Genomic DNA, 27,598 nt, shown 5'->3' on the forward strand with positions numbered 1-27,598 from the left:
TAAATGCATGCACACAATCAAAATGGAAACCGAGAAAGTGAAAGTGTAAGATCAGTGTACACTACCTAGAGCCAGTTTAGCCATCTGCAAGTTACTGATCCATGACTGTTTGATGGCTGGGCTGAGAGTATTGAACACTGCACTGAAGTAAGTGGGTTTACCCGACCTGCCAATAGAGAGGACAAAACAAAAACACAAATGATGATAAAAATAAAAGAGCAGTGCTTCTACTTTCACTAAACATTCTCTCAAATTTACTTAACATCTTTTAGATTATTTTCAAGCTCTATGTGATAATGAGAATAATAAGAATTCACAACTTCACTTTTGTTGACGTAAGACTACAAACTTTTGTGTACTGCCTGGTGCTTGTAGATTATGATGGATCAAGAAACGCAAAATAGTAACATTATTTTATATTTCATGATATACAAAAGAAAACAAAAATCACTTGCTGCATGAGGCTCTAATTTATGACAGAAAACATGAACTGTCTTAAGGAGATCACGTTAGATTAGGCAGTTTGAAATTAAGAAAAGTTGAAAGTTAAATCACAACGTAAACGCCAGGACACAGAGCTTTAAGAAAAAAAAGCCTCACATTAAAGAGTGAGTTAATGAACTTGACATCGTTGAAAGTTTTTGTGAGCCAAACATCAGAGATGCTTTAACAAGATTGTAATGAATGATTAATGTCCTGCGAGATGTGTCAACACTTTGGCAACCAGAGGGCCGAATTAGCATGTACATTTCTCTAAGCAGTTAATGTTAATGTTTGAATATTCTTGCAGACACACAAGTCTGATGATTAGTATCTTTTACAGTAAAATACCTAATCAGTGATCAAAAAAATAAAGTTGTTGGGCTGAATTCCAACTGAGGGAGCAAATGAGTCTGGGTTTTCAATGCTGACTGACCAGACTGACTATGACAGAAATGCGATTGAAGTCAATTTCAATTATCACTTCTATCAGCAGCTCACATACAGTACACTTCATGTGTGTGTTTTTGTTGTGTGTGTGTGTGTGTGTATAGTGGGGCCCTGTTTGAAATGCGTCCCTCCTGCCACTAGCTGATGGCGAGTGTTTTGTGTGTTTGTTTGCGATTGAGGGATCAGCGGAGGAATGAGGGAGGCACAGCTGTGTTTCCAAACATACCCGTGGATAATCTCACCAGCTAAATGGAGCAGGGATGAGGGATGGAGTGAGGAAGTGAAAGAGAGAGAGAGAATATGACAAAACCAAAACAAGGTTCACCCTTGGGGGACCACGTGCGGACCATAATAGTGTGTGTAAATGTGTGACATGAGCGTTTGTGTTCAGCAACAGCTGCAGCACTGGGCAGACTTTGGTTGCAAACACTGATGCACATTTCCTCCCCTGAGATTCATGCCTCAGATTACAGCTGGTGAGGAAACTTGTTTGTCCAAATATCCAAATGTGCTCTAATACTCTCTGCTAAAGCGATAGGTGGAAGAAGGAAGCAGGGTAAAAGGGGATAAAGACAAACCTAGGATAATCAGGGCGAGGGAGGAGGGCAAGGACTGAGACTGGAGACTGTTACATTGTTGTACATATGAAATAGCAATTAAAGCTAAATAGGTTTTTTATGTATGTGGAAAAAAAACAGACTTGTCTTGTTTGCCAGGCAGCTGGAGTTGGATCCTACACCGGTCAGCTGCCCTGATCTCCTCCTCCTTCTTTAGTATCAGCCTCTGGAGACCTGATACCCAGTCCTGGGCCACTGTGGGGTTTACATTCTGTCCACAAGAACATGGAGGGATAGAAAGAAAAAACAGAGACAAAGAAGTAGGTGAAAGAAGAAAGAAAAAAGTAAGAGAGGCATAAATTGTACTTCAGAGCATTTCAACATCAATAAATCCTAACCACATTTATTTAGATACGGTATAATTAGGTATAACTATATGTCTTCTCAGATTCAAATTTAAGTGGATCTACTCTCATCTACATTAAGTTCCACAAAATAGAAAGACCTGTCACTGTAATGCAATCCAATACAACAGTCCTGTTTCAAACACTACCTTTGAGAAATGTATAATTTCAGTTTTGTGGGAGCTTTTGTGGTTTCTAGTATCTTTACTCCTGCGTACCTATAAATGAGGTGGAAACGTTATTACACACTCATTTCAGTGTTCTCCCTTATCAACACACACAACTGCAAAAAATACCATGCAGTTGATTCAATACACAAACAACCACAACTGCAGATGTTCATTTGTTTGACTGGCACAGTTGAAGACTGGCTTACATACTCTAGTTCAAGTGCAAGTACCAAGATTCTCTCTGCAGGAAGAAGCAATAGGAAATCTGGTCTTAAAATGTCAGTACTAATTAGACAAACTGTATGAAGAACCTTTGAGTATACATGTATAATAAGAAGACGAAGAAGAAGACGAATAAAAACTAAATGAAATTTAGTTCTGAGAAAATGCTTGGCAGTGTACAGCTCACATATCTCAATCCTGCCCCCCCTTCAGTCTCTCCCTCCCTCCATCTCTGGGACACATGTCTCTCTGAGAGCTTCTCTGATACTCTGCCTCCCACTCTGCTTTTGACAGATCTACCAGCACAGCACAAACACAGCCTCACACACATGCTGTGCTCTGCAAACTAAACTTCCAACCCAGCAGCACAGGCAGGTGTATGTTAGTGTGTGTGTGTGTGTGTGTGTGTGTGTGTGTGTGTGTGTGTGTGTGTGATGATATGACAGACTTGAATGGTGCAAATCAAGACCTAAGAGACTCCAGATCTCCACAAGACAAATCGTCCATGCTTGCACGTTCCATAGCTTAAACATTATACGCCTACATAACAGCCCAGCCCCATCTGAGGGGAAACACAGAGAATGTGATTTTTAAAGTCCTGAGGTACATTTGAGAAACATTTGTCTGTGTCAATTTTTGTCAAGCTTCCAAGAATATTAATAGACACTACAACTTTTCCAAAAGACCTCCTACTTAGTCAAAATAACATAAAAGACAAGTACTCGATTATTCATAATAAATCAGACTTATGACTTATGAATTAATTCTTTGCCTTTCTGATTTTTTAACCTGTTTTTAGAAAAAAATACTGATTCTCTTTCAGACTGGCAGTGCTTGTGTTTAGTGTGGTTGTACGGTACCTGGTAGTTTCCTTTGAGGCTGCCGATCATGCTGGAGATCTGGTTGACCAGGCTGAGGTCATGAATCAGGTTCTGCAGATCTTGGTACAGCTGACCCGGGCCCATGTACAGCTTGTCTACACAGAAACACACAAGGGCAAAATATTAGGACAACACAATTCTTTGTTCTTACTCTCTCTTTCAAAAATGTGAAGCTAAGCCAGCTGTCCAAAAACTAACTCACATTTAATGTTACAGCGTTTAATGTTACAAGGCTTTCATAGACTCGTATTAAAGTGGTGAGTTATAGCCACCTTTTCAGCTCATAAATCAGTGACTACAATCCCATACAAAAAGCAGTGTCCTCATGTGAGCTGCAAAGAATAAAAGTACACAAGACTGACAGATAGCAAGGAAATTGAGCCAAGACCTAAAAAGCTGATGTTTCCAACAGTCCGCTTACAAAATGTTGGAAACACAGGCAGTATTGAGTGAGGCCAGTCTGATGACAGAAGCAGTTAAAAATGGACTAATGAAGACAAAGATCAATAAGGGGCAATCATTCAGTTTCCCACAGGAGCGCTGACAGCTCTGCAAACTTGGCAGTGATTCACACCAGTGTGCTCACTTGTCCACAACAACAACATTATTATCTAATGTTTAGCTTTCAGAGGCCACACACCCAATAATGTGTTTGTTTTTGCATATCATCCTGTCTGTTCTTCACTTGCGTACCTACTGCATGTATGCTGCAACAGGTTTGCAGGTAGGTATTTACCTCTTCACTACTGCCCCTGTGCTCAAAATATTAAACGATCACTGTGCTATATGAACAGTTCAGTGACCTTGAGCGGTCACAGTTTTGTCCTGTATCGAAAGGAAACAACGGCTTGCTTTGTGTGTACACAAAGGACTACTGCACAGGACACAGAGCTCATCGAAGGTCTGACAGGCCAAGAGTCTCTCTCTCTCATACACACACACACACACTAAGTCATGGCGGTAATCATGAGGAAAAGCACACAAAGAGCATAGGGGGGACGCCTGTCAGCTAGCCAAAACTGCCAACTGACAAATTATTGCGGTCATTTGATCACAAGACTCAATTAACAAGTTCAGGACTCTTTCAAATTAAAACCAAACTGCAAATATTTGAGTGTGTGTATGCTCTTTTCTATATTAATTTCTATTGAGAGTGTTTATCTGGGGACAAAGAGTTAAACTGCATTAGAGTCTCTGGCACCTTCAGCTCTGTTTGCTTCTGCCCTTCTACTTTCCTTCCTTCTCCTCCTCCTCGTCTTCTTCTACAATAGTCCCTATGTCTATCTGGTGCTCCAATGCCATGGCAACCCAGTCCAGTACTCTCCTGAAGGTCTCGCTGACTGGGCATTCAGGGGAAACTTTACCCCAGTAACACATTTGTAGGTGGCCTCCAAGAAAATGACTCTTAAGACGTCTCCCTGTGAGTCTGTACACAAGAGGCTGCTTACAGACTGAGAAATTCTTTGCTCTCCTCAAACATGCGTGAGCACCCCTTCAAACCAAAGCACACGCACTACACAGCAGGCCCACTGTGGTGTGCATGGATTTGGGTTTTACTGATGTTTCCATGGTCAATGACCTCCTTCTTCATTTCATTCATGTCACCAGATCAATTCATAGCCACCCTACAAAACATCTATAGGTTATGTATATTTACTTAAATCGTTAATAAGATCAAATGAGAAATTAATCGTTGGAATGTGTTATGCACTTTTGTTAGCATGTTTCTGTTCATCTCACAAATTTCCTTGTCTAAAGGAGTCACATGCCATTTTCATGGCTCATCGATCTTAGCAAAGGCTGAGGCGACGGGGGTTGAGTTCATGTCAGAGCAGAATGCTGAATAAACCCTCTATACACTTGGTGTGTCATATTATGAGCAAATGCAGCAACAACACTTCATTACAGCCAGTATCACACAACACAATAAGACTCTACTAAATATTATGTAATTTTGCCAATAATTAATTAATTTAACTACATGTTTTGCAATATCCCTGTACATGATTGATGTTTAAATAAAACAAGAATTTAAATTCTTTATTCCACTGAATGTCCTCTTCATCCTTGTATAAATGCACATTAAAAGAAAACAGAAACACCATTATAAAATCAACAGTTCCAGAGTTTAATAGCATCTCCTGATGTTTATTATCTGTATTTAATAGTACAAATAATAAGACACCAGAGAGAACAGAATTGTGCCATCACTGGATTGACCATTCCCACAGACTAGACTGGCACTGTGTAACCCGTTTTAAGTGGGGTCCAACTTCCTGAATGGCTCTTTGTTAGAGCGCCAAATGCCAAGAGTTTTCTAACAAAACAAGCCTGGGAGCATCTTCAGAAGCAGGCCAGTCATCCCAGCAACTACACACTTCCAAAAAACAAACAATATATCTACAAATTACATACTGGCTGTAATAGCAGGAGGGAAACATAACTTTAACTGACCAGTATTCATGGTGGTCTGATGGCTATGCAGCATAGAGAGGAGATGAACTGAGCTGAGAGACGTACTGAAAGGTGACATCATGCATAGAGTCTTTTCAATGTCTTTTAGCAGGCTGGTCACCGAGCTGCTTTTGGCTGAACGGGGGAATGAGAAACAATAGTTTCCACTTATTAAAAGTTCCTGGACAATGCACACATTTGTATGCACACACACACACACACACACACACACACACACACACACACACACACACACACACACACACACTTTCCCAAAGACACACACAGAACTGAGGAGGGAACCGAGTGAAGGTCAGTATGTTATTGTTAACCAATACAATCATTCAATTCTGTCCAGGGAATAAACAGCTCTTTTTGAAGCATTGTGGTCGATCCATATCATCTTAAAATCAACTTCCGCAACATCTAATTCAATTAACTGGTATTTAAAAGAGCAAAACAATACACTGGGACCCATATGGCCATCCTTGGGCCTTTCAGGAGAGTGCATACACTTGTATCATCACATTGCTTTGTGATGAGGCTGTGAACCTGTCTGTCAGTTGCAGCCTTAGGAAAACCTGACAGCCCGACCAGATGTTACACAGGCCTGTCTGTGCCATCTGTTACATACGCTCATGCAATGGCTGGGCTGTCCATATAGCTCTGTGAAATATCAGAGCAGGACAGGTGGCCTGACAGGAGATTAGTGCAAAAGAGAGGCACCAAATGTTGCTACAGCGGAGGTAAAGGGAAAGGGATATAAGCAGATAAATAAAAAAGGAAAAGTATTTTAAGGCGGTCGAAGAAGGGAAAAGTGTGAAAATTCACCATCTGATATTTTCAGTAGAGGACGAGGTTGGGTGGCAGGAGGGTGTATGTGTGTGTATGTGCAAAAGGGCCCATATGGACCATCTATTTCACATGCCGTCGACTACATAATAACTCCACACAGCAGGGGGGACCAATAGAATAACATGGGCATTGTCCCTATTAATTCAATTTACAGTTTCTACTATATCTTGTGCACATGGACTGAAATATATCGTGGCTATTACTGAACAGTAATCTTTTGGTAGTCAGACACAGACATGGACTATATGATAAAACCCATACAAAAACATCACAGGATGTATTATGAGATAAATGTGACACTTAGCAGCAAAAGACTGAGCCTTATGTAACTGAATTACAGATAGATTTGAGGGAGAAGGAGAATGAGAGTAAGAGAGAGCATGAGAGAGAGTGGATGAGCTCAGTGGTAGTAATTCCAGCCCACTACCATTGGCAACTGAAAGAGTGTGCCTTTGACCTCAGCTTGAATACACATAACCTTTGACAGACCAGGGATAATACAGTATAAAAGCATTCACAAGCCCAGAAATGTGCACTACCATTACCTCGGCACAAACACATGCACAGAAAAATCTAGGTCCTAGAATAAAAACTGCAGTGCTGTGACCACAAAATCATACACTCTCGTTATGCCTCTTGTTTGTCTGATCTGGGCCTTTTAAAGTGGCTGAGCAGCTGTCTGTGACAGGGGAGAACCCAGTGGAAAGACTGAAATCATTGGACTCGGCAGCCAGCAGATCAGAGGATTGCAGAAGGAAAGAAATACACACTCGGTGGCTGGAAGGTCTTTGGAGGACTGACACCATTTTAGAAATGTCTGAAAATGTCTGGCAAGAAACAACTATGTATTTATTCTATGTATTTATGTAGGAGACAAGATCTATTAGTTTATTAAAATGGTACAAGTCTGTAACTTGATTCGTTCAATCAGTTATCAGGTAGACAGAGATATTTACCTTTAGTTACCACTTAGAAAGTAATTAACCGGACACCAAGCACACGCAGTTATTGGCTCCTATCCCAGAGTCTGAAATCCACATGACCTGTGCAGGGATCAGTCCTCAACTACTTGGTACTCTCTAATCAACCCAGGTAATTAAACTCTGTCACCTTTCCTACAAGACCTTTTGTCCTGAGAGCACAGAGAGGGAAACAGGTACAGACAGACAGACACATAGGTGTATAAAACTGTGGTTCATACTTGGCTTAGCGTTGATGACCACCTTCTCCCCAGAATGGGGTGTTGGGTAGCGGCTATTGTCAGCCATGTCCTCACTTGATCCGAACTCTAGCACCTCCACAAAGCTCAGAGGCACGCTCCACTTTAGAAGGAACTTCTGGTCCAGTGGAGCATTTCCACTCCCGCTCCCACTGCCATCCTGACATCTGGGCAGAGCAGAAAGAGATGAAGGTTATGTGACAAAGTGGCCCCGGATCATGGTGTCAACACCCTGTTTGTGGAGAATATATGTATCCTCTGCACTGTGTGAGGAGAAGGCATATGAGTGCAAGAAATGCTGAAAAGAGAACAGTTAAGTGTCTGTGGAGGAGGCCTATGGATGCCATGTGTGAAAGATAGGAGCAGATAAATGTCACTCATCTGGAAAACCAAACTTTTTGTACAAGTCAGTGCACATCTCCTAGAGGCAGTAAGTGGGGACCAGCATCTTACAATTACAGGACTGAAGCTGACAAGCTCGGGAACAAGGCTCTCCATCACTTCCACAGTGGGTACATATTGGTCCAAACCCAGAGACTCAGTGTGGCCAAAAGTCATCCCAAGGACACCAGTTACATACAAAGCTTACCAACTTTCTCTACCTTAGTTCACTTTGGGATCAATTTTTACTGAAATCCCAGTTGCATTAAATAATCCCCCACAGTAGACAAAGTGATCTATTCAATGAAGACCGCAACAAAAATACACATACAGCAATTAGTTTCTAAAATTGCAAAATGGTTAAGAAATTATAGGATATTGCACCCAAGGACCGGAGAAGGTGTAATTTAGAGGAGAGATTAAGAACAGGTCTGGTTTGTGGTCACTCTTACCGGATATTGGGTGTGGCACACATGAGTACATCATTGAGCAGGAAGAGACGCCGCTCCTTGGTTTTGATGATTTCACCACGCTCGTTGTAGACTGTCTCTACCATGTCGTCTGAGCGAATCAGGTAGCGGCTGCCGTTGCTCAGAAGCTGAGGGATAGAGTTGACAACTCAGAGTGGTACTATTTCAAAGTGAAGTAGGAGTGTGGACCTTTGATTAAAGTTCTGTTTATGTACCTCACTAACAATACCAAGCTTAGAGAAGGAATGTAGTCCATTCAGAGACCAACAGCTCTCACATTTCACATTACATAAAAAAACAACCCTGAAGCACTTCAGCCTATACAGCCTCAGATAAAATCTTAAAGTAAACACTGTCGCATGTGTTTTTTTTTTAAACTCTGGATTTCAAAAAGAAATCCAGTCTGTTTCATCTTGGTCTTCTATCCTCCATGTTTCCTGTCACTCTCTACTGTGAATCCACCCATTTTGGATAACAGCATATAATCCATGGCTATCAACAGTGACTCTCTAACAATTAAAGGCCATGAGGAACAAAACTCCTCTGCCCCATGTGAGGTATCCTGTAAACACACGTTTCTACATCGATGCCAGAGTGGGTGGCTGCAGATAGACAAATAATTATACCTTGGGGAAAGCTGGTGTTGTGTGCACATGTTGTGCTAAGCCATATGCTAAAAATATGGTATTCAGTCAGGAGAATAGTTGGTAGAATATGTGAGGCTCAAGTGCCTGATGGCCGCCCACACTGGGACAGAGAGAAATGCGACAGCATATGCTAAAAGAATCAAGCATCAGCCAAAAACTTGCACACTGACTGTGAGCAATGAGTACATCATCAGCTCTAACCACAGTCTTAACCAGCATGTAAAAAGAATACACAATAAAAAAGCAAAACCACACGTATCAAGAACAATGATGGTCTCACACAATTCAAACTACAAACATGTATGCCAGGGCACACAGGAGAAACAGGCAGACCTTGTTGAGGTAGCGTTCATTCATGGCCTTTGCAATGTGACGGATCTCACAGCGCTGGTCAGCTTCCCTCTTCTTTTCATTGAGCTTCTCTGCCAATGTTTCCAGTTCAGTCAAGGCCATCTGAAGTGGCAGACGGTCTGCATGACCCACTGGTGTGTTCTTCAGCATGTCCTGATAAGAGGTCACACATTAGTCAGTTGTTAGTTGATTGTCCACACTGAGGACCAGAGCTTTTTAACTGTGTCATTAATGGGATAAAAAACCTGCATCTGAAAAACTCTCCAATGGCATTTGGTGGAATCATGCTCTCTCCAATTTTCTATATCTATATAGCACACATCCTATTTATTAACAGAATAACTGTAGATTGAACACAAGCTATTGTGATTGGTATTTGTAGACACTCAACTGCTGCTATACATGTTTATACTTAAAAAAAAAAAAGCACCAAAGAAAGATCCCAGTGTCCCATATTATGTGTGAGGTTTTCCGCAATAGACATGAGCATACTTAATATGCCAGGGCAAATGAAAGCAGGATTAAAAGAGATCTGAAAAAACCATTTCTCCTCGGGCATTTCTCTTGCCTACCCTTGAGGTAAGCATTTTGAAAAACAAAAATGCATCGACTGTGTGTGGTTAGCTCTCCCTCTGGTGGTGAATACAGATACCACACTGTCTTCTGCATATTGCAGTTACTGTGAAGGAGATTCAAATAAGAGGTCAATATACCTGAAGGAGCAGAATGAACTGTGGGAACCTCTGGATAGGTTTCATCATCAGGCCATACAAAGTCATCCTGTCAGTGCTGCTCTCTTGACGATGCTGCAGATGAGAGGATGGGTTACTGCAGTGCAGTGAGGGACCAGTCAAAGCCTTTAAAAGGGGAAGGACTAGGAAGGATGGCAGAGGTGTACATAGTTGTACTTAACAACTCTCTAAATGTATGTAGATCTGAGTAACATTATTCAATAATAACAATAATGTAATAAATATTTATTAAAATATTTGTAATGTATTTCATGTGATTAGCTGTCATTTCTGTCAACAGGCAGCTAAACAGCAAGAATTTCACTTAATGAATGGTTAAAACAATTAGTTGTAAGCCCTTTTTTTACTGAAATGCACAAGAATAAAAGATGTGAACTGTGAAAAAATATTTGTTTATTCCCAGAAAAAAAGTAGATTCAATCCATTTGCAAGAAAATTATTAATTGACACACTTCTCAAATAGCAATAACACTTTGCATTTGTGCGTTCCTGTCAAACCTTGAGGAAGTCCAGGAAGCCAGGTTTGGATGCGCACGTCTTCCTCACCACTGCCATTGCATTGCTGAAGTTGTTCACATACTCACTGTAGGCGTCCAGCACCATAGACTTTGAGAACTGTTGAGAAACACAGACATTTTAAATACACTAACCACTTGCAGGATCAGTTTTGGAAGGGACAGACAGACGTATATCATCCTGCAGATAGTGGCAACACATCAGAAAACTCTCTTGTATGTTTATCATTAACATTGATCATTCTTCATATAACCTCCACAATCTTTGTATTTATAGTGAAACGCTTTGATCTTTTTTCATTTGCTATTTTTTGCAAATAGCTCCTTCTTGTTTTGTGGCAGTGTAGAATAACTGAACAAATTAACAACTTTATGGAAAAGGTCATCCCTTTTATGTCCTCCAGACTGGACCACTGCAGCACCCTTTATTGTGGTATCAGCAGGTGAAACATCCAAAAGCTTCAGCTGGAACTAACTGCCTGAGGATCTGAGACAGGTCACCTCAGTATCCTCTTTTAAATATCTTCTTAAAAATCACTTTTATACTATGGTTTTTTTCTTAACTGATGATACTTGTTGTAATTGTTTTAATTTAATTTGTGACTGTGTTTTGCAAGGTGCTCAATAAAAATGAAATAAATGAACTGTCAGTTAATGAATGTTTTTCATGGGAACTGGCAGTAGATGGCTCTTTCTGGATTTTTTTGATGGGATTCTTCGTTCAGCATCCAGATGTAGAAAACATCTCAGGAGGTCTAAAAATGCCGTCCTATCTTCATGCTTAAGCATGAAGCGTGCTTGAGCAACCTGTTTAACAGTGCCCTGCTGTTTGCAGACTCATTTTGTGGAGCATAAAATCAGATCACAGTCACGCACAGAATAATGGAAAAAGTCCCATATATATCTGTGGCCTGTAGAATTAAACCGCATTTGCTGTTACCATCAGTAACTACAGGTGTCGCCCAATCAACCAGGACTGAAATCCCAGAGATTGTCAATTTAAATTTAGTACTCTTTTTTGTCCATTTGTAAATTGTTTATGTTTTCTAATTTTTTTTAAAGTTGGGTTGCTAGGGCGAATATGTATTAAAGTATACAGTAAATGAAGAAACAACTTGATTAAACAATTTAAATGTTACCTTATCTTCATATTATTGTATTTTATTGTATATATGCAAGTCATTGGGAATATTCCATTCCAAAAATAAGCTCTAAGTGTGTGAGTGCTGTTTTATGATGGGATGAGGACTGTGAGGTGAAAGAGGGCAGTGAACAGACTTCAAATCGGTCTCATATGGGTCTCACTGCTCCTCTGTTGTCATGCCAGGGGTCGATTTTCATACAAAAACAAGGAAGTGAAGTGAGGAGCGGGACTGTGGGACATGAGGTCTTTTGTTTTAAAGATGTTTGCCAGTGCTACAGTGCTATGAGAGAACAGAATGCAGCTCTCTGTGTCATGAGAGCACGTGTCTTTGACATGAAGTAAGATGGTCCGACAGGGAGGAGTCTGGCTGTGCGGCATGAAATCATCATAAATGCCATAAATGTCAAGCTGGACTCAGGGAACTCTGGGTACCACAGTTAATGTAGACTATTCATTTGTAATATAATGGTGCTGCTCTTGTAAAAAAGGCTTTAAAATTACAGTCCCATCTTACCGATGCCACAAAGACATCCCCAATCATCTCCAGGCTGTCCCACTCAGCCACGCGGCTCGCCAGGGCAATCTGGAACAGGAAGTGGCACTGCAGGATCTCACGCACACGATAGAAAGTCATCTTCAGTTTCCTGTCGCTCAGCAGCCTTGGCTCAATCTGGGACAGGGGCTTCTCGTATTGCTGAGAAAGCAGATAAAATGAACTGTAATAACAAGCACTTAAAAGTGGATCTGGCATTCGCTGCAGTTGTACTTCCATACCTCTAGTATCCTCTTCAGTGCATCAAGATAATTCTTCTCACTCTCCAATATGGATCCCAATATACATCGTCTCACAAGCTGCAGAGGAAAAAATAACAAACCAGTGGTCTTCAGGCATTTGGCGCAGTTTTCTTAAACAACAAATTAACAAATGCATGTTCGTTACCTGTTGCTGTGAAAGACCCTCTGGGGCTGGACTTAGCACTGGCTCAACATTGAAACAGTCCACCTCAATGAAGAGTTCAGACTCCTCATCCTCAAAACAGGCTGACTTCCTCTCTAAAAGATTAAGAGAGAGCAAGTAACGCTGTAAAAATGGCTGCAATTAAGCAAACATGCTGTAGGAACAGAAAAACGCTGTCCTGAATAAACCATATTAGCCTTCAGTAAAATACCATAACACTGACTTAACATAAACAGAGGCGCTAACGGAGGGTGTGTATAGTTAAAATGGATTTACACATTTATTGCTGTTTATGAAGGCAAGCTGTCTTTTTACGATTATATACCTTGACAGAATGACTTGGTTTTGATGAAAGAGCGTCCTTTTTTCACTGCAGCTTTTGTTTTCTCGAGCCCATCTTTGGTCCCCTCCTTAGCTGCCTTCACCAGCTTTTGCATCTTGAATGAGACAAAATACATCATTATCTATATTGCAAAAGTAACACCAAGTAATTTCACAGTCAGGAATGTCAGTCCAAGGGGAAGTTTAGTTTACTAAAGTTTAGTTTACTTTGTCTAAACCTATGGCTAAAAAGCTACTGGACTGAGCTAAGCAAGAAAGAGGCAGTGTTAGAGCAGGGATGAGGATGAACGGCAGATCATGTAATACAGGAGAGCAGAGCTGATCAGAGAATGACAGTAACTGGGACAGCAGCTAAAAGTAATACATAAAGACTGGTTTACATTATGAGAGACATTGTAAATGCCACAAATATTTATATAGTTTTTCAGCTACTTTGGAAACATCTTAAATTAATGGCTCAAAATAAAACTCAATTGCTGGTGTCTCAGTTTACTGAATATATCCTAAGCTTTACAACCTCCAGTGCATAAACAAATAACGAGAAAGATTAATGCAGCAGACAGGGAGGCAAATGAATTGTATGCAGACCCATCACCAGTACCACCACCACATGTCATTCACATCAGAGCGGTATAAAGGTACCGTGTTAAGCGTCAGATACCCAGAGTTGTTAGCTAGACTGAGAGTAGAGGGTTGGGACTACTTTGCCTAGCACAGGCAGGTGAGGTGAGCCTCAGGTAGTTTACCTTCTGCTCGTGTTTCTGTTTTAGCTGCTGCAGCTCTACCGTTCCCACTGTATTTGCCATTAGATCTTTCATCTTTTTCTCATAGTGTTCTTTCAAGCGAGTCAGATCTTGAGAGAGCTAAACAAAAGCAAAGCAAGCGTTACTGGTTATGGTTTTGGAATGAGCTAGAACCTTAATTTTGAAATTTCTGTTGCTAGACTGCCGACTCTATCCTCCTCCAAAAATCTCCTGTCGCATTAGAAATTATTTGAATGAACTTTTCCAGAGGGCAATGGCGTCCTATGATCTCATGTTCATGTGCACTTCTTTCTTTTTTGGAGCCCATTAAAATATGACAAAATGCACCTGTACAACATACTGGAAAATTAATAGTTAATTTGTATCATTAAAATGTGATTCATTGATAACTGAATCCGAGGAATATAATATTATAATAGAGTTAATTTCTGACCATTGCTTCCAGCCACAATGCTGACTGTTTTGCTTTATTACTGTAGTTTTTGTTTTGTTGATTTTTTTCAAATTGGACAATAGTGTAAATGTGTATGTGTAAATAAATATGTATCAACTTAAAATATAAAATGTACAAAATAGCTTTCCAATTATCGGGGGCAGTTTCCACCTTATATTTAAGGTAATTGGCATTTGATGAAATTTAAAAAGATTTTTCTTGCCTGAAGGAATCAATTAATTTCTGACTGTGGTACTAAAAACAAAGTGAAGTTGAATTCTCAAAACCACAAGCCAAAACATTACAGAGTGCAGCCAGCTGACTATAAGCCAGAATGATCGCTCTCAGATCTGCAGAAGCAAATGGACTGTTGATTCCACATCAAACAGAGAAATGAACTGTACATCATTGGCAACTTCATCTATAAATAGTTTATCTACAAGTTAAGAACAAGCACAATAAGAGGATTTGTTTAACTCAGAAATTTAAACTATAACTTCATATAAACAAATAGATGACCTCCAGTATCACAGCCGATAGTAAAGTGAATATGTGGAGGACAGAAGAGAAAACACAATCCCCTATACTAAATTCCACAGTAACAAATAAAATGAATCCCTGCTTTATCCACTGCTGTCATCCGCCCACCCACAGATGTACAGTATATTGACACAGGAGCTGGTTTTTGGCTGTAATCCAGTCAGAGAAATGGGAGCGTTACACACATGGGTCTTCCTCTGGGGCGGCTTCCCTCTCATGAAGGCGTGGGGCAGGCCGTTCTCATGGCGACCCTCCCCGTCACTGGCCTCATCATAGCTTTCAAACTCGCTAGAGCTCCATCCGTTGTCGAGGGAGCTGTTGCAACCACCCTCCTCACCAAGCTCCACATCATCATAGATCATCTCATCTGGATCTGTATGAAAAAAAACAGGACAGACAGAGAAAATATATTTTCAGTTCAGCTTCAGACTCAGATCATGTACTGTGCATGTAGATAAACATTATAACAATATACCGCACTGAAATTGAATAGCCTTGAAATCAATATTGTTTTTGTAAAGCTGATAATGCTCAATTTGTGCAGAGAGTAGAAAAGTGCTCATTTTACATGGTCATTTCTGATGCCATAGCTTTGTGGCATTGCATTGCATTGTATCATAGGGTGTTCCTGTTATTTTTTTCACAGCTGCAACAAAAACTACTGAAATCATAAGCTTCACAGAGGGTAATTTTTAATTGAATGGCTGATGTGGATTGTAAGCCCAAACACTCAACATCACCATAATGTTAATGTTTAATAACATTTTTACATTCAAAAGCCTAAATGAATAATTCAAGTATCCCAGTTTTGAAAAATAAAAAAGGCAAGGAAACTAAAAGTGAAAGTGAGCAACCCTGATAGGCTTAATGCTACAGGCAGGAACTAAAATATTGAATTTGTGAAATGAAGGAATGAAAAAGAAATTTCACAAACCTGTGTTGGAGTCAGAGTTCTCTCTGGGCACGTCATCATAAATCACCTCATCTGGATCTGAGCCACGAAACAAACATTCAAAAGAGCTAATGCCTGATTTCTTATATCACATAGCTAGGCTGTTCACACAACAAACAGGATGTAATGTGAGAGGGATCTAAAAGACAGGCACACACAAGGGTCTGCTTCCTCAAAAGAACAGGGAAGGAAGTGTCTGGGAATTCAGCTGTGTCAAAAGAAAAACGAGATAATAGCAAGCTGAAGGAATACACTGTGAAGCAAGTCCAAAGAACTGAAACAACACCAGTATTGTCTCCTTGGGAATTATAAATGCATCTCTACAAGATGTACATTAATTATGGATGTCATTCCTTACTTTCCATCCACGCAGTGTTGGCAGGATCTGATGCCCATTTAGCCAAAGCATCCTCTTCTCTAATAGGTGGATACTCTTCGCTGAAAACACTTGAAAAACATGGAAACAAAAATGTATCTCTACAAATGAATATCTTCATTGTCGGTATTATGTCAGAAAATCTATTAATAATTCTATAATTTCCTGTATAAGTAAAAGTGATTTAATCTATGTATTATCAATTGTCAATAACTATAACTGTAACTTTATGTGTGGGAGTATACTTTTTATATATATATATTATTCTTAACATATCACACTAAATGTATTAATGATTGCTATAGACATGCTCTGACTGTCACACACCTGTCAGCAGAGGTGTTGCCGGTCCCAACCACAGTGACTGAAGGAGGAAAAAGAGAAAACATTACACAGCAAAAAACCATAAGACTATATGTTTTCTTTTCTGAAACCCTGTTTCTACAAAAACAAAGTGTTTTTTTTCAAACAAATTATACACATTTTTCTTGAGAAATCGGCATATCCATGTCAAGAAACTCCAAAAGACCTCCTGATACCAAGATTTAGGAACTCTTGTGTTGACTTTTTTCATATGACGCCACCAGATGTCACTGACGATTCCATGTTTCCTACATTACCTATGGTTTAGTCAAGATGACGTTTACTTGAAAACGTGCTTTCATGAATTTCAATTCACACGCTCATGTAATTTAAGATTCAATGATAAGACTAACCTGTTTTTCTAGTGAGTTTTGTCATGGCAAAAGTAGTGATTGTAGTAAAAATGTCCTGGCTCAGCATATCGTGGTCAAAAAGTCACTGAGATAAAAACCAACACAGCACAAATGTAAATAATTTTGTGCATTATCATACAAACCTACATGGTTCAAAACTATTTCACTGTGACCTTGATGAGATAAATACAGTGTAATCAGACTCCTCAGACTGCCAGGCCACAGGCTTGGACACAGCTACTGCAAGATTTTAGGGAAACCGGAAAATCCTTACAGCCAACACAGATCTTTGGGGAGGGCTAAATTTAGTCACTACTTCCTTGTGGCAAGGCTTTAGGAAAAACAAGAGAAAGAAGAAAGGAGACAGCAGTGAAGTAGCTGGGTGTGACGGCCTTGTATCTCTAGGTTTGTGTATGATGAGGAAAATCTTGCTGAAAGGACAGGATAAACATAAACAGAGCACAATAGACAGTTTTGCTACGCAGAGAACAGTTTCAAGTATTTTTCGGGCGTTTTATGTCTGTATTAGAAAGTTGAAAGTGAAGAGATGACAGGAACTAAGGGGAGAGAGTGGTGGAGAATGCCACCCCAGTAACCCAGATATGCACAGAATTTTAAGGTGACCTGGATGTTAAAAAAAAAACACTATCTATAAATACATTATTATCATCACTATTTTATGAATCAAAATTTAGATATAAAAGTATCCCCCCTGCACACTCTACTTTACCATCCTCATCCATGGAGAGGTGTCGAATGATGACAGGTGTGGTGTAAGTTGGTGTGATGAGTGGGACACCAGAGGGGGTTGCATAGCCACAGGGCACTGGGACTGAGTATCCTGAAGTGATGCCAACAGGGCTAGTGTTGATATCTTGAGTGTCTTCCTCTTGTTCCTTGGGCTCCATTGGTGAGGAAGCTGAAGAGGAGGGGCCATGCTGCTGCTCAAGCTGCTGCAGCTGGAGAGGGGTGATGTCAATCACAGAGTAGGGGTTGACTTTGCCCTGGGAGGAGGTCCTGGGGACGGCCTGCGGAGGGTGAGGGTCATCAGTGGATGGATCCTGGCCTTCACTGCCTGGTGAGAGAAATCGGATGCAGTTAACTTATACAGTTACACATACAGTCAGTGATTAGCACATTACAACAATGTAAAAATACCATGCAGATGTAGCTTACTTGTAATTACACAGTACTTAATTTGATTATAAATATACTTTTGAGACAACTACAGACACAGACCCAGTCTATACACACCCTGTTTTAAAAATGATCACACCTACTACCTAAATTCATCATTGTGGGACAGGGTTTGAACCTACAACTTTCGCACCATCATGATGAGCATATATACATTACTGCCTTTTTCATGTACTTAAATAAGGTGTGTCTGACTGCCAGTTGTAAACTTTATGCCAATCACAGTTGGAAGCAATTCTTTGCTATGCGTGGCATTGCTTGAATTTGGTTTATTTTTAGTTGGCCGTATGCACATTTATTTTCAATCATTGGCCTTCATGTTCTATTAAAGTGATTTCATTAATCAAGTACTTATGAAACTGAAACCTTTTAGACTGTTGTCAAAGGTTACAGTCAGTGGCATTTGCTCAGAGCTCATGTGTAAACCACTAATGCTCTAACATGTACAACAAACGGATCGGTACAGGGCCTCCACTCCAAAAAGCCCTATTTTGAGTTGGAAAAAATATTCCATTTGATTCGATCTTTGTTAGAACAGATTTGAGTTTTAGACTCTCAGAGGACACTATTCGAAAGCCATTCTGGATGAACCTCACTTTTTCAAATCATGAATTCTCTAGGGGCACAAGCTGAAAAATAAGTTCTTTGCTTCAGTGCAGTACTACAGAATGAGTGAGTGAGAATAAACAGAGCCTAGCCCTTCCTGCTGCCGCTGTCACAACTTTGTGTGATAAAAGCCAGACAGCCTCCGACACCACGCTGCCAGAGATACAAGGTGTCATGAGAGAGACAGACTGCCCCACTTAACAGCCTCACTTGAGCCTGAGCTGAAGGGGCTGGATTAGAGCCGGATAAGGTACACAAAGCACAACAGGAGAATGTGGAGAAGTTTTGACCACTGCCAGAAAACATCACACGTATTCAAGGCATTATCTGCAGTTAACTAATGGTGAAACGCAACTGTAGTGTAGAGGAGTCTCTGCCCCAAGGAAAGGCCAAAATGGGCTCAAATACTCTCACTTCCCTAGAGCCAACAACAAAATGTCAACACTTTTGAGCGGCAAACCTGTTCTTCCAGGATCTGCCTCTGCCTCATCATTAAGAGGAGGGGGTGGAGGTAGAGGTAAATCTGTCTCTCTGTCATCTGTCCCCTCAACAGCAGATGTCCCCTTTCCTTCTTCTGTTGCTCCACCTGCCGCGGTGGCTCCACTTGTGGCAACCGCTGATGATGCAGCTGTGTCGGATGTGGGGGTAGGCGCTGGGGGGTCCGGGATGGGTAGATGGCCCTCAGGATGACTGGCCACCAGGCTGTCCTGGCTCTGATCCTTGCTGCTGGGGGCTGGAGGAGCTGGAGGTACAGGGGGTGAGCGGTCAGCTTCAGGGACGTCATCGCCGCTGTCATCAAAGTCGAAGGCTTCTCCCTCATCGTCATCTGCCAAAGGGACGCTGTCTGCCAACACTGGAAACAGAGATAGGAGGAGATGTTGAGTGCTGGATTAGAGTTGGGCAATATGTGTCGCAATTCACCAGTCTGTTATTGTAAAAGCCCTAATATGGTGAAGATTTCATCTCTACTGAGGTAGCTATCCCTTTAAAATACTGGGATGTTGGTGGCAATGCTGCAATTATTATTCATTATTGTCATACAGTTATTTCACCCATAAACAGCATCTCATCCAAATTTCCAGAACATTCACAATATTGTGATACACATCGCTATAACAATTGAAATATAGTGTGGGCGGGGATTTATATCACCAGTCCAACTAGAAAAAATGAAAAATATCCAAAAGTGCAAATTCATTCCCTAGATAGAACCTATGTGAAAGAGCATGATTACAACAGTAACCAAACGCAGTATTTGCTTTGCACCAAATAGCAATTAACGTTTCCTTGAGAAAAGAAGTCCTTAAGAGACGATTACATGTGAATCCTTATGTTACAGTATGTAAAGTCAACGAAACTGCACACAAAGCGCTAATGTGTAAACTTCTGAAAACTTGTGACCTGTTTGTCTACTGTAACAGTCACATATAGTCTTTATACAAAAAAAAAGGAACACACAAATTAGCTTAGACTAATAAGTTACATAACTTGAATGACAGTAATCATATCGCACTGTATGTTTTTGGGATTTGATGTTAAATTGAGGTAGGCTTTAGTTCAATAATCACATTATTTCACTCACAGACTACTTCAGAGACCGTTTACAGATACACTGTGGGTGGCAGTTCTAGACCTTGGGCTGTTAAAGTTACAGGACTGAACCACATGCAGACTTATAATTAAGGGTGGGGTCTACTACAGCAGTATGTTTTCTTAACAGAATTTTTTACATCAAGGATTCGCACCAAACAGAACATCAGCTGCTCTAATTTATAGCAAAAAACCAACTAGGGCAGAGCTACAAAATATAGTTAGTGTTCAAAGGCGTCACGTTCACATCAGAGCGCTCACTTGGCAGAAGACAGGAAGGGAACAACAAATGTCTTTCCAGTTTCCACACTGCAATTAGGCCAGCAGGAAAGAGAGCTGTTACTCCCCTCAGTGAGTAGTGCAGCCTGGGTTTATGCTTTTTTTCTGATCTGATGAATAGAGTGTGGCCCTGGGTCAGTGGATCTCAATAAAAATCAAGATTAGGAATGCACAGGCTCAACTTGCATCAGCTGGTTTTGTGTTCTGGCACTAAGAGCTGAATGTGTAAAGGCAGTATATTAGTTTTCATTCAGTGGTGTAGTGAAACAAAAAAGAGTACAGCAAATATTAAAAAAAAAAAAGACAGAAAGAAATTTCAATTCAATACTGTGGAAAATATTGGCTCATCAGCTAAACTGGGTTCACAGAAGCATAAACTGAGCCAAAACCACAGAGCCTGAGTGGAAGAAACTCTTATTACCACCAACCCTTGAGCTTCTCCATAGGGTTGCTGATTTTCCTTTAGGGTGGTTCCTTTAACCTCTAAGAATGATACTCAATCTTTGTCACAGTTTTACTTGCAAGCATACCGTGGATTCTTTGTGAGCACTTTCATCAGTAGTCACAGCTTGACTGTATTAGCCTACAGTCTAAAGTCTTACTCTCATATCCTGACCGTGTTCCCAAACAAAACAGAAAATTCCAAGTCTGAATGAGTTCATTTCCAGGACATGTGCATGAGATATCCTCATGCAAGCCACACAGCCGAAATAGCTCAGTTGGGAGAGCGTTAGACTGAAGATCTAAAGGTCCCTGGTTCGATCCCGGGTTTCGGCATTTTTGACCTGTCCTTTTCCCTCTTCCACTTCATTGGAGATACATGCCCATGTAAATCCTATATGAAGTTTTCCCAAATACCTAAGCTACAGCGTTTCCTTTGGACACATTGCAATATTAGTTTAATGTCCAACTTCCTGCCTTACCCAGTTAACTCAGGCATTTATGTGGTCATTTATAGTTTAGCAGATAAGGTTATTCTTTACACACCATTACCATCAAATGAGCCACAGTCACTGTTGTAACATGCTGTGTTCTGCCTCCAGGCCTGAGTAGTCCACTGATAGTGACCAAGTAAATCAAGAAACTCCCTGTAGCAAGACCCAATAACTTTGAAGTTCCTCACAGCAACATACACAGCTCTAAATCACCAGTACAATTCCCCCAGGCTTTGACAGGTAGCTGTACCACCCTGTACTCAGTGTGTGAGGAAACGGTCTGTTACTAACGTTCCAGGTCAACATTGTGACCTCATGTCCATCTGCACCCGTGACTAAAGGTGAAAGAAACGAGACGTGTAAAGAGCAAACCTAGAAACAGAGATGCTATCAGTCTTTTTCCATCTGTGTAGTAATGAATGGTGTGGGCCGCAGAGATAAGTCACAGCTAGCTGACTAACAGCCTGTGGTACTCCAGGACTGTGGGGTTTATGTCATATGCCAATACTTAATATGCACTCAGATCCCCTCTCTGTGGTGTCAATGCGAAACACTTGACTGTGCCAGAACAGAGTAGGACTTGATTTGATTGGATTTGGCCAGATGGTTAATCACAACTAGCCCTTCAATAGTACATCTGCAACTATGTGTACATGAGGCCATTGACAGTTGGCTGTGTGGGAATGCATGCCAGCAGCTTAATTACAGAGACTGTCCTGGATGCTGACCTTACAGTGTAACCACACGTGTGCACACACACAAACATGCATAACCACTCATATGAGGATTGTCTTGTCCTTCTAAACTACAATCATACCCCAGCCCTGAACTGGGAATAAAATATCTTTCTATTCTTGTGAGAACGCAAACTACAAGCTCATGGAGGAATATATATACAAGTGTATGAATGTGCACACTGACACACAACCATGGCCTAGCTGAAGTTCCCATTGTCAATTCATAACCACAATATGGATTCTGTTCGGTGGGCTTATCTCCACACTGCTTCATAATGGTCTGCTCAAATGAGTCACTGGGTTACGATCCGCTCCAGCATCGCCCTGGCAACAAAGCAAGTGACTGGCCAGCTGGAGACGAAGCATTTCTCTGGCCCGTGTCTATCCCCGGAGGCTGTGTGAGTGCGTTTTTTTGTGTGTGGATGTGCGTGTGTGCTGCTGCAGCAGTATTCAGCATAATACTGAGGCACATTGTCTGGTGTTCACAGCAGCGCAGCACATTTTACCCTCCTTACTCCCTTGCTCCTCCACCCACATATTCCACAGTGGCGGAGGAGTGGAGAAGAGGAATCCGTGTTGTTTACTCATACTGTCCAGCTTCAGCAACCCCTCCAGGAAGTGATCTGACCAAGATGACCTACAGAAGCTAGCAGATGACACTATTATAATGATTAAACTCTCAATAAAAAAATAAAACACGAAACGTGACGAGAATAACAGTATCAACACAATGTTGTCTGGAGTTTAGCCATATAGCATCTCAAAATGTCCTCTCAGCTCTCCATCAATGTTTTGAAACTCAACTGCACTTGTGTCTTTAGACTAGTATATTCAATGTCTAATGTTAATTTGTTGTGGCCCCCCTTTATGTCTATAATCACTTCATTCAATTACCCAGATCTCAACTCAAAAGCTGTGGCCCGTACGGGGATCGAACCCGCGACCTTGGCGTTTGTGGCCCGTACGGGGATCGAACCCGCGACCTTGGCGTTATTAGCACCACGCTCTAACCAACTGAGCTAACCGGCCCATGGTGACCGCCTTCCTTCATCCATATGGCTCAAGTTACTCTGTGAAGTTAAGGCAAAGTGCATAGCTGTGTGAGTGACAGAGCTTTGTTGACTTTACTTTCAGGAGGTGGGGGAGGAAAGTCTTCCACATCCATGCTTGCTGCTCCTCTCCGGCACAAGCTCTTCAGACCACTGCATGCAGGGGATCAACTACGCTGACACACATTCCTAAAGGAAAAAGACAAACGTCATAAAATGGCAAAATAGGTGGGTTGATACACACATATTTCCAAATTAATTAAGCTCTGAAGAATGTTTCCATACATCATGAGTTTGGCATTTCTGGGCCGGCCTATGTAAACCACTCAGTCTCCGAAAGCCCAACCACACTTGTTATTCCACATTACTTAATCACAGCAGCAGTTCATCACCAGAGGAGCATGGCTGTGTTGTGGTCACGGTCTGGTACCTTTTGTGTCAACAGCAGAATCTGAACCACAACTAATTCAGACAAATGAATGAAAACAAAAGAAGCTCTTATAGCGTTCCTGGGGGCTGTTGACACTACCACGTGTTTAAGTGTACACAACATTCTCATTTGCAAATTGTGGGCGTGAGTCATGTCATGGGTATAAAGGAGCTTGGCCACCATTATAATGGATAGGCCATACCCTGTGGAGTAACCATTATGAAAACAAGGGCAGCGTGGGTTTCTCTGGTTAAAACAAAGTTATTCAAAGCAGGTTTATGTTCAGATTTCAACTCTTGCTTATTGTGGTGATTAAGGCTACATACATCCCTTCATCAGTTTACTCAGCTCAGCCTTTATCAAAATGTACATATTTACTAGAGATCTTAAATCGATTGGTTTCCCACAAGTAGTTATATTAGAAATTTACACACTTTCTTCAAGATAAGAGTGTAGATCACAAATGTAGATCAGACAGTAAACACAGCTGAAGGGAAACACTACTTCTTTCACTTTGAAGTGTTTTTTGTTAAAACACAGAAAAATATATTCTCTTGCTTGATTTTCGAAAAGGTTACATTATCCCACAGGCTGTGAAAAATAGATCAATGTAAACTAAAACCCAAGGATTATTATCATGTCCGTAGGTTAACCCAGGTACAAATATTCTACTATTAGATTTGGCTTTTAACATTATTTGAAATTAAATCACAGTATGTATTAGCATTTAAGGTGCAGAGGTCAATGTGACATTTTGACTTAACAGCAACCACACATTTTGGCCCAGGGAAATGTCATTAGCATGCTGAGGCAGGAGAGACCTTTGGACCTGCATGGGCATGAGAGACATTGCATTCCTCAGCAGCACAGCCTTTGTTTGATGATGTACAATTCGTATCCAGAGGTGACAGTTTCTGTCAAAGGCCTCCTCTAGAAAAAAAAGTTGCTCTACTTCCAGACTTCTTCAGCTTGTTAGTATCCACAAAAACAGATGACAGAGTCATGACATCATGCTGTAGCATAAAGCAGCCATTGTAGTGGTACGTATGTCCCATATTCTACCCATGCAATGGGTCTCTACAGTTGAATACAAACCACAACATAAGTTTACAACAGTCTACTTCTGACTAAGACAAACGCACACCACAGTATTGCAGCAAACAAGATCCAAAAGATAACTCATTCTGATTCTCAAAGCTTGTTTTGTCTACAAATAATGTGAAATCCTCTGCTTCTTTGTCCTCCACCCTATTCACAGGGCACAAGGCCAGAACAGTGGATGTGAGCACACAGGGCCAGTGTCTGCTGAATACAGTGCGACTGACAGATAATGCTAGCACTAACAGAGGCAGGTAGAGTATGCATAGCCTGAGGAGAAATAGCCAACACAATAGAGAGGAGACGACCAAAAGAAGCTATAATGTTAAATAGTATGACTGACGATGAGGCTGTCTTTAGGTTATATATTGCACAGCCTGAGAAAAGTTATGTACGAGTCTGAAACATGGTTGTAAACTGACTGACACATTTTGAAGTCAGAACTAACAGCCCTGCCCTGACAGGAGCTTTGAAGAGTGACTCATCTCTCCCTTCAAATGCACTGTTCAAGGTCTAGGGCAGCAGGAAAAAGGAAGGAAGGGAGGGGAAAAGAAGCCAAATATTCAGGTGTGCTCTCTTGAAGCTGAGGCACAAAGGAGAGAAACCACATTGTCTGTTAAAAGTGTGCATCAAGCCAACACGATGACATTTATTGTCTTCTAGAGGAGCTGGCTCAGCGTTTGATTGCCCTGTCACACATCAGTCGAGAAGGAAAGACAGCCTTTCTCACTTCTGCTTTGAAACCAGTTTGCAAATTCCTCCAATCCTCTTCTCTCCTATAATTAGTCTGATCTGATTTCGTCTTTTTACCTGCTTCTTGGGAGAAAACTAAATGCCCCTTTCTGCAAATTACATCCTGCATGACCTGTGGTGTGGTGTGACATCAAGTGTGGTGTGCACCACACAAGCACCTGGCTCACCCCATGGAGATGACCATCTCAACAAAATCCTACATCTCTAGCATCCGTCAGCAGCCTGTGTATACTGCATCGTTGTAAAGTGATACATTGTGCAACACAAGCAGGTTAGTATGTGTAGTCTGTGAACCCTCACAGAGAGGCAAGAAAACATTCCTCAGCATGCAATAACAATCTCTGCTAATCTGCTCAGTATCTAATAAAAAGGTACTGTATTCCAGTCTAATCTGAGAGCAATGATTGAGGACAGAGCGGAAGACCAGAGATGTAAAATCAGCCATATAGTTGATGACAGACTCAGCTGAGCATGTCATTACATGTTGGGAAGGCTGAGCTGTGCTTTGCAGACAGGAAAACAGTCATCTGGCCTGCTGGTGTAATGCAGACAATTTGTTCACAATGTGTTTTCCTAATAACCTGTGTGAAAGAACAGACAACGACAAGGATCAAAAAACATGTTGACAATATGTACGTACGATACAAATTGTCAACATAATCTACATTGTGGAGGATAAATTGCCACCTATGTTTAGTCATAAATACAATTCTACAGCCGTCTGTGGAATGGCACTTTAAATGTTAACTTAGAGGTACCTGAGACAGATACTATTGTACATTAACTCTACATTTACTACATTTCACAGGGATTTCTCCCCCATTTCAGACTGCAAAAGGGGGTATTAGTTTATTATAGTTTATTTAATAGTTTATTTAAACTTTTTAAATCGAGGATAGGTTGAGAGCATGTATGCTCCAGCAACATCACATTTCTCTAAATTCATGATATGGACAAATGACGTCATCTAAAGAGAAAAAAAAATCAAGGAATGATGGGACTTACGGAGACAAAATCACAGAACAGACAGAACATATTTATACATTTGTCCATAGTTTACATCACAGATATCTTATAATTTCCCTATAGTTTCCAACCTGGGAAAAAACTACAAAAAAACAAAACAATTAGCCATTACTTATGGCAACCGGAGATCTGTTGAAAATTAATTGTGTGTGTTGCTGAGAGCTATTCTACGTCAAACAGCCTGGTTGGTAAGGGGTTTTGATTCTTCTGTAGAGTTTTCTGTACCACACTTAATGACAAGTGGCATTCCACGCACAGACTGAAAGTCATAAACAAAAGCCTGGAGGAGAGGGAGTTGAGAGAGACAGACTTGTAGTCTGCTGTGAGTGTCTGTCTTTGGCTTTGCAGTTCTTTGGCTGGCTGTTTTATTGAGCAGTGTGTCCTAATCTTCTCCTTCTACCAGGCTTACAGTAATCAGGCCTCAACCGAAAACAACAGATCCCAGGCCTACAAAGAGTGGACGGACAGGCTTAGCAAAGCACTGTGATGTATTTGCGGGGAGGTTCAGGGGAGGACAGGACAGTGCCCTGCAGCATACTAAAAAGGAAAAAAGGTACCGCATTCTAGTCTTAGTCTCTAGTCTCTATTGCTACAAAGAACTTGCACTGATGATGTCCCACTATTACATATTATTATATTGCTTGTACTGTTATCGGATTCTCATAGGTGCTGTAGACCATTGGCTAAAAGGATCTGTGGCCCATACAGATATCAAACCTCCATCAAACTCTCATGGCATTACTAAAAAAAACACACTCTGAGCAACTGAGCTAACCAACCTTAACACCCACTGTTTTTAGTTCTTTGTATTGTGAACAACATGGTGACAGCCTGTATCCTGAATCTCAACTCAAAAGCTCTGTAG

General features: G+C 41.0%; 1 protein-coding gene and 2 non-coding genes across 4 annotated transcripts in view; 1 reads left to right on the top strand and 2 right to left on the bottom strand.

Annotated features, from left to right (window-relative positions):
• The window catches only part of arhgef10 (Rho guanine nucleotide exchange factor 10), a 49,679-nt gene that overhangs the window by 18,733 nt on the left and 3,348 nt on the right, over window positions 1-27,598 (bottom strand). Inside the window, exons 2-21 of one of the 2 annotated variants that reach the window (XM_022750662.1) lie at window positions 23,506-23,615; window positions 19,297-19,689; window positions 17,764-18,108; window positions 16,645-16,681; window positions 16,300-16,388; window positions 15,924-15,980; window positions 15,175-15,362; window positions 13,999-14,115; window positions 13,236-13,347; window positions 12,893-13,005; window positions 12,727-12,804; window positions 12,467-12,646; window positions 10,792-10,908; window positions 10,255-10,347; window positions 9,524-9,694; window positions 8,526-8,671; window positions 7,675-7,859; window positions 3,144-3,259; window positions 1,631-1,758; window positions 66-166 (exon numbers count right to left, since the gene is read on the bottom strand). In XM_022750662.1, the coding sequence (XP_022606383.1) occupies window positions 66-166; window positions 1,631-1,758; window positions 3,144-3,259; window positions 7,675-7,859; window positions 8,526-8,671; window positions 9,524-9,694; window positions 10,255-10,347; window positions 10,792-10,908; window positions 12,467-12,646; window positions 12,727-12,804; window positions 12,893-13,005; window positions 13,236-13,347; window positions 13,999-14,115; window positions 15,175-15,362; window positions 15,924-15,980; window positions 16,300-16,388; window positions 16,645-16,681; window positions 17,764-18,108; window positions 19,297-19,689; window positions 23,506-23,542 (2,803 nt within the window). In that variant the 5' untranslated portion in view covers window positions 23,543-23,615. The remainder of the gene's footprint in view (window positions 1-65; window positions 167-1,630; window positions 1,759-3,143; window positions 3,260-7,674; window positions 7,860-8,525; window positions 8,672-9,523; window positions 9,695-10,254; window positions 10,348-10,791; window positions 10,909-12,466; window positions 12,647-12,726; window positions 12,805-12,892; window positions 13,006-13,235; window positions 13,348-13,998; window positions 14,116-15,174; window positions 15,363-15,923; window positions 15,981-16,299; window positions 16,389-16,644; window positions 16,682-17,763; window positions 18,109-19,296; window positions 19,690-23,505; window positions 23,616-27,598) is intronic. The other variant, XM_022750663.1, reaches the window with a different exon arrangement.
• On the top strand, window positions 21,410-21,482 carry trnaf-gaa. Its single transcript has one exon. It is a non-coding gene; the product is annotated as a tRNA-Phe (tRNA).
• On the bottom strand, window positions 23,333-23,406 carry trnai-aau. Its single transcript has one exon. It is a non-coding gene; the product is annotated as a tRNA-Ile (tRNA).

The sequence above is a fragment of the Seriola dumerili genome, unplaced genomic scaffold (genome assembly GCF_002260705.1).
Source record: "Seriola dumerili isolate Sdu_G_001 unplaced genomic scaffold, Sdu_1.0 BDQW01000149.1, whole genome shotgun sequence".
Classification (NCBI taxonomy): domain Eukaryota; kingdom Metazoa; phylum Chordata; class Actinopteri; order Carangiformes; family Carangidae; genus Seriola; species Seriola dumerili.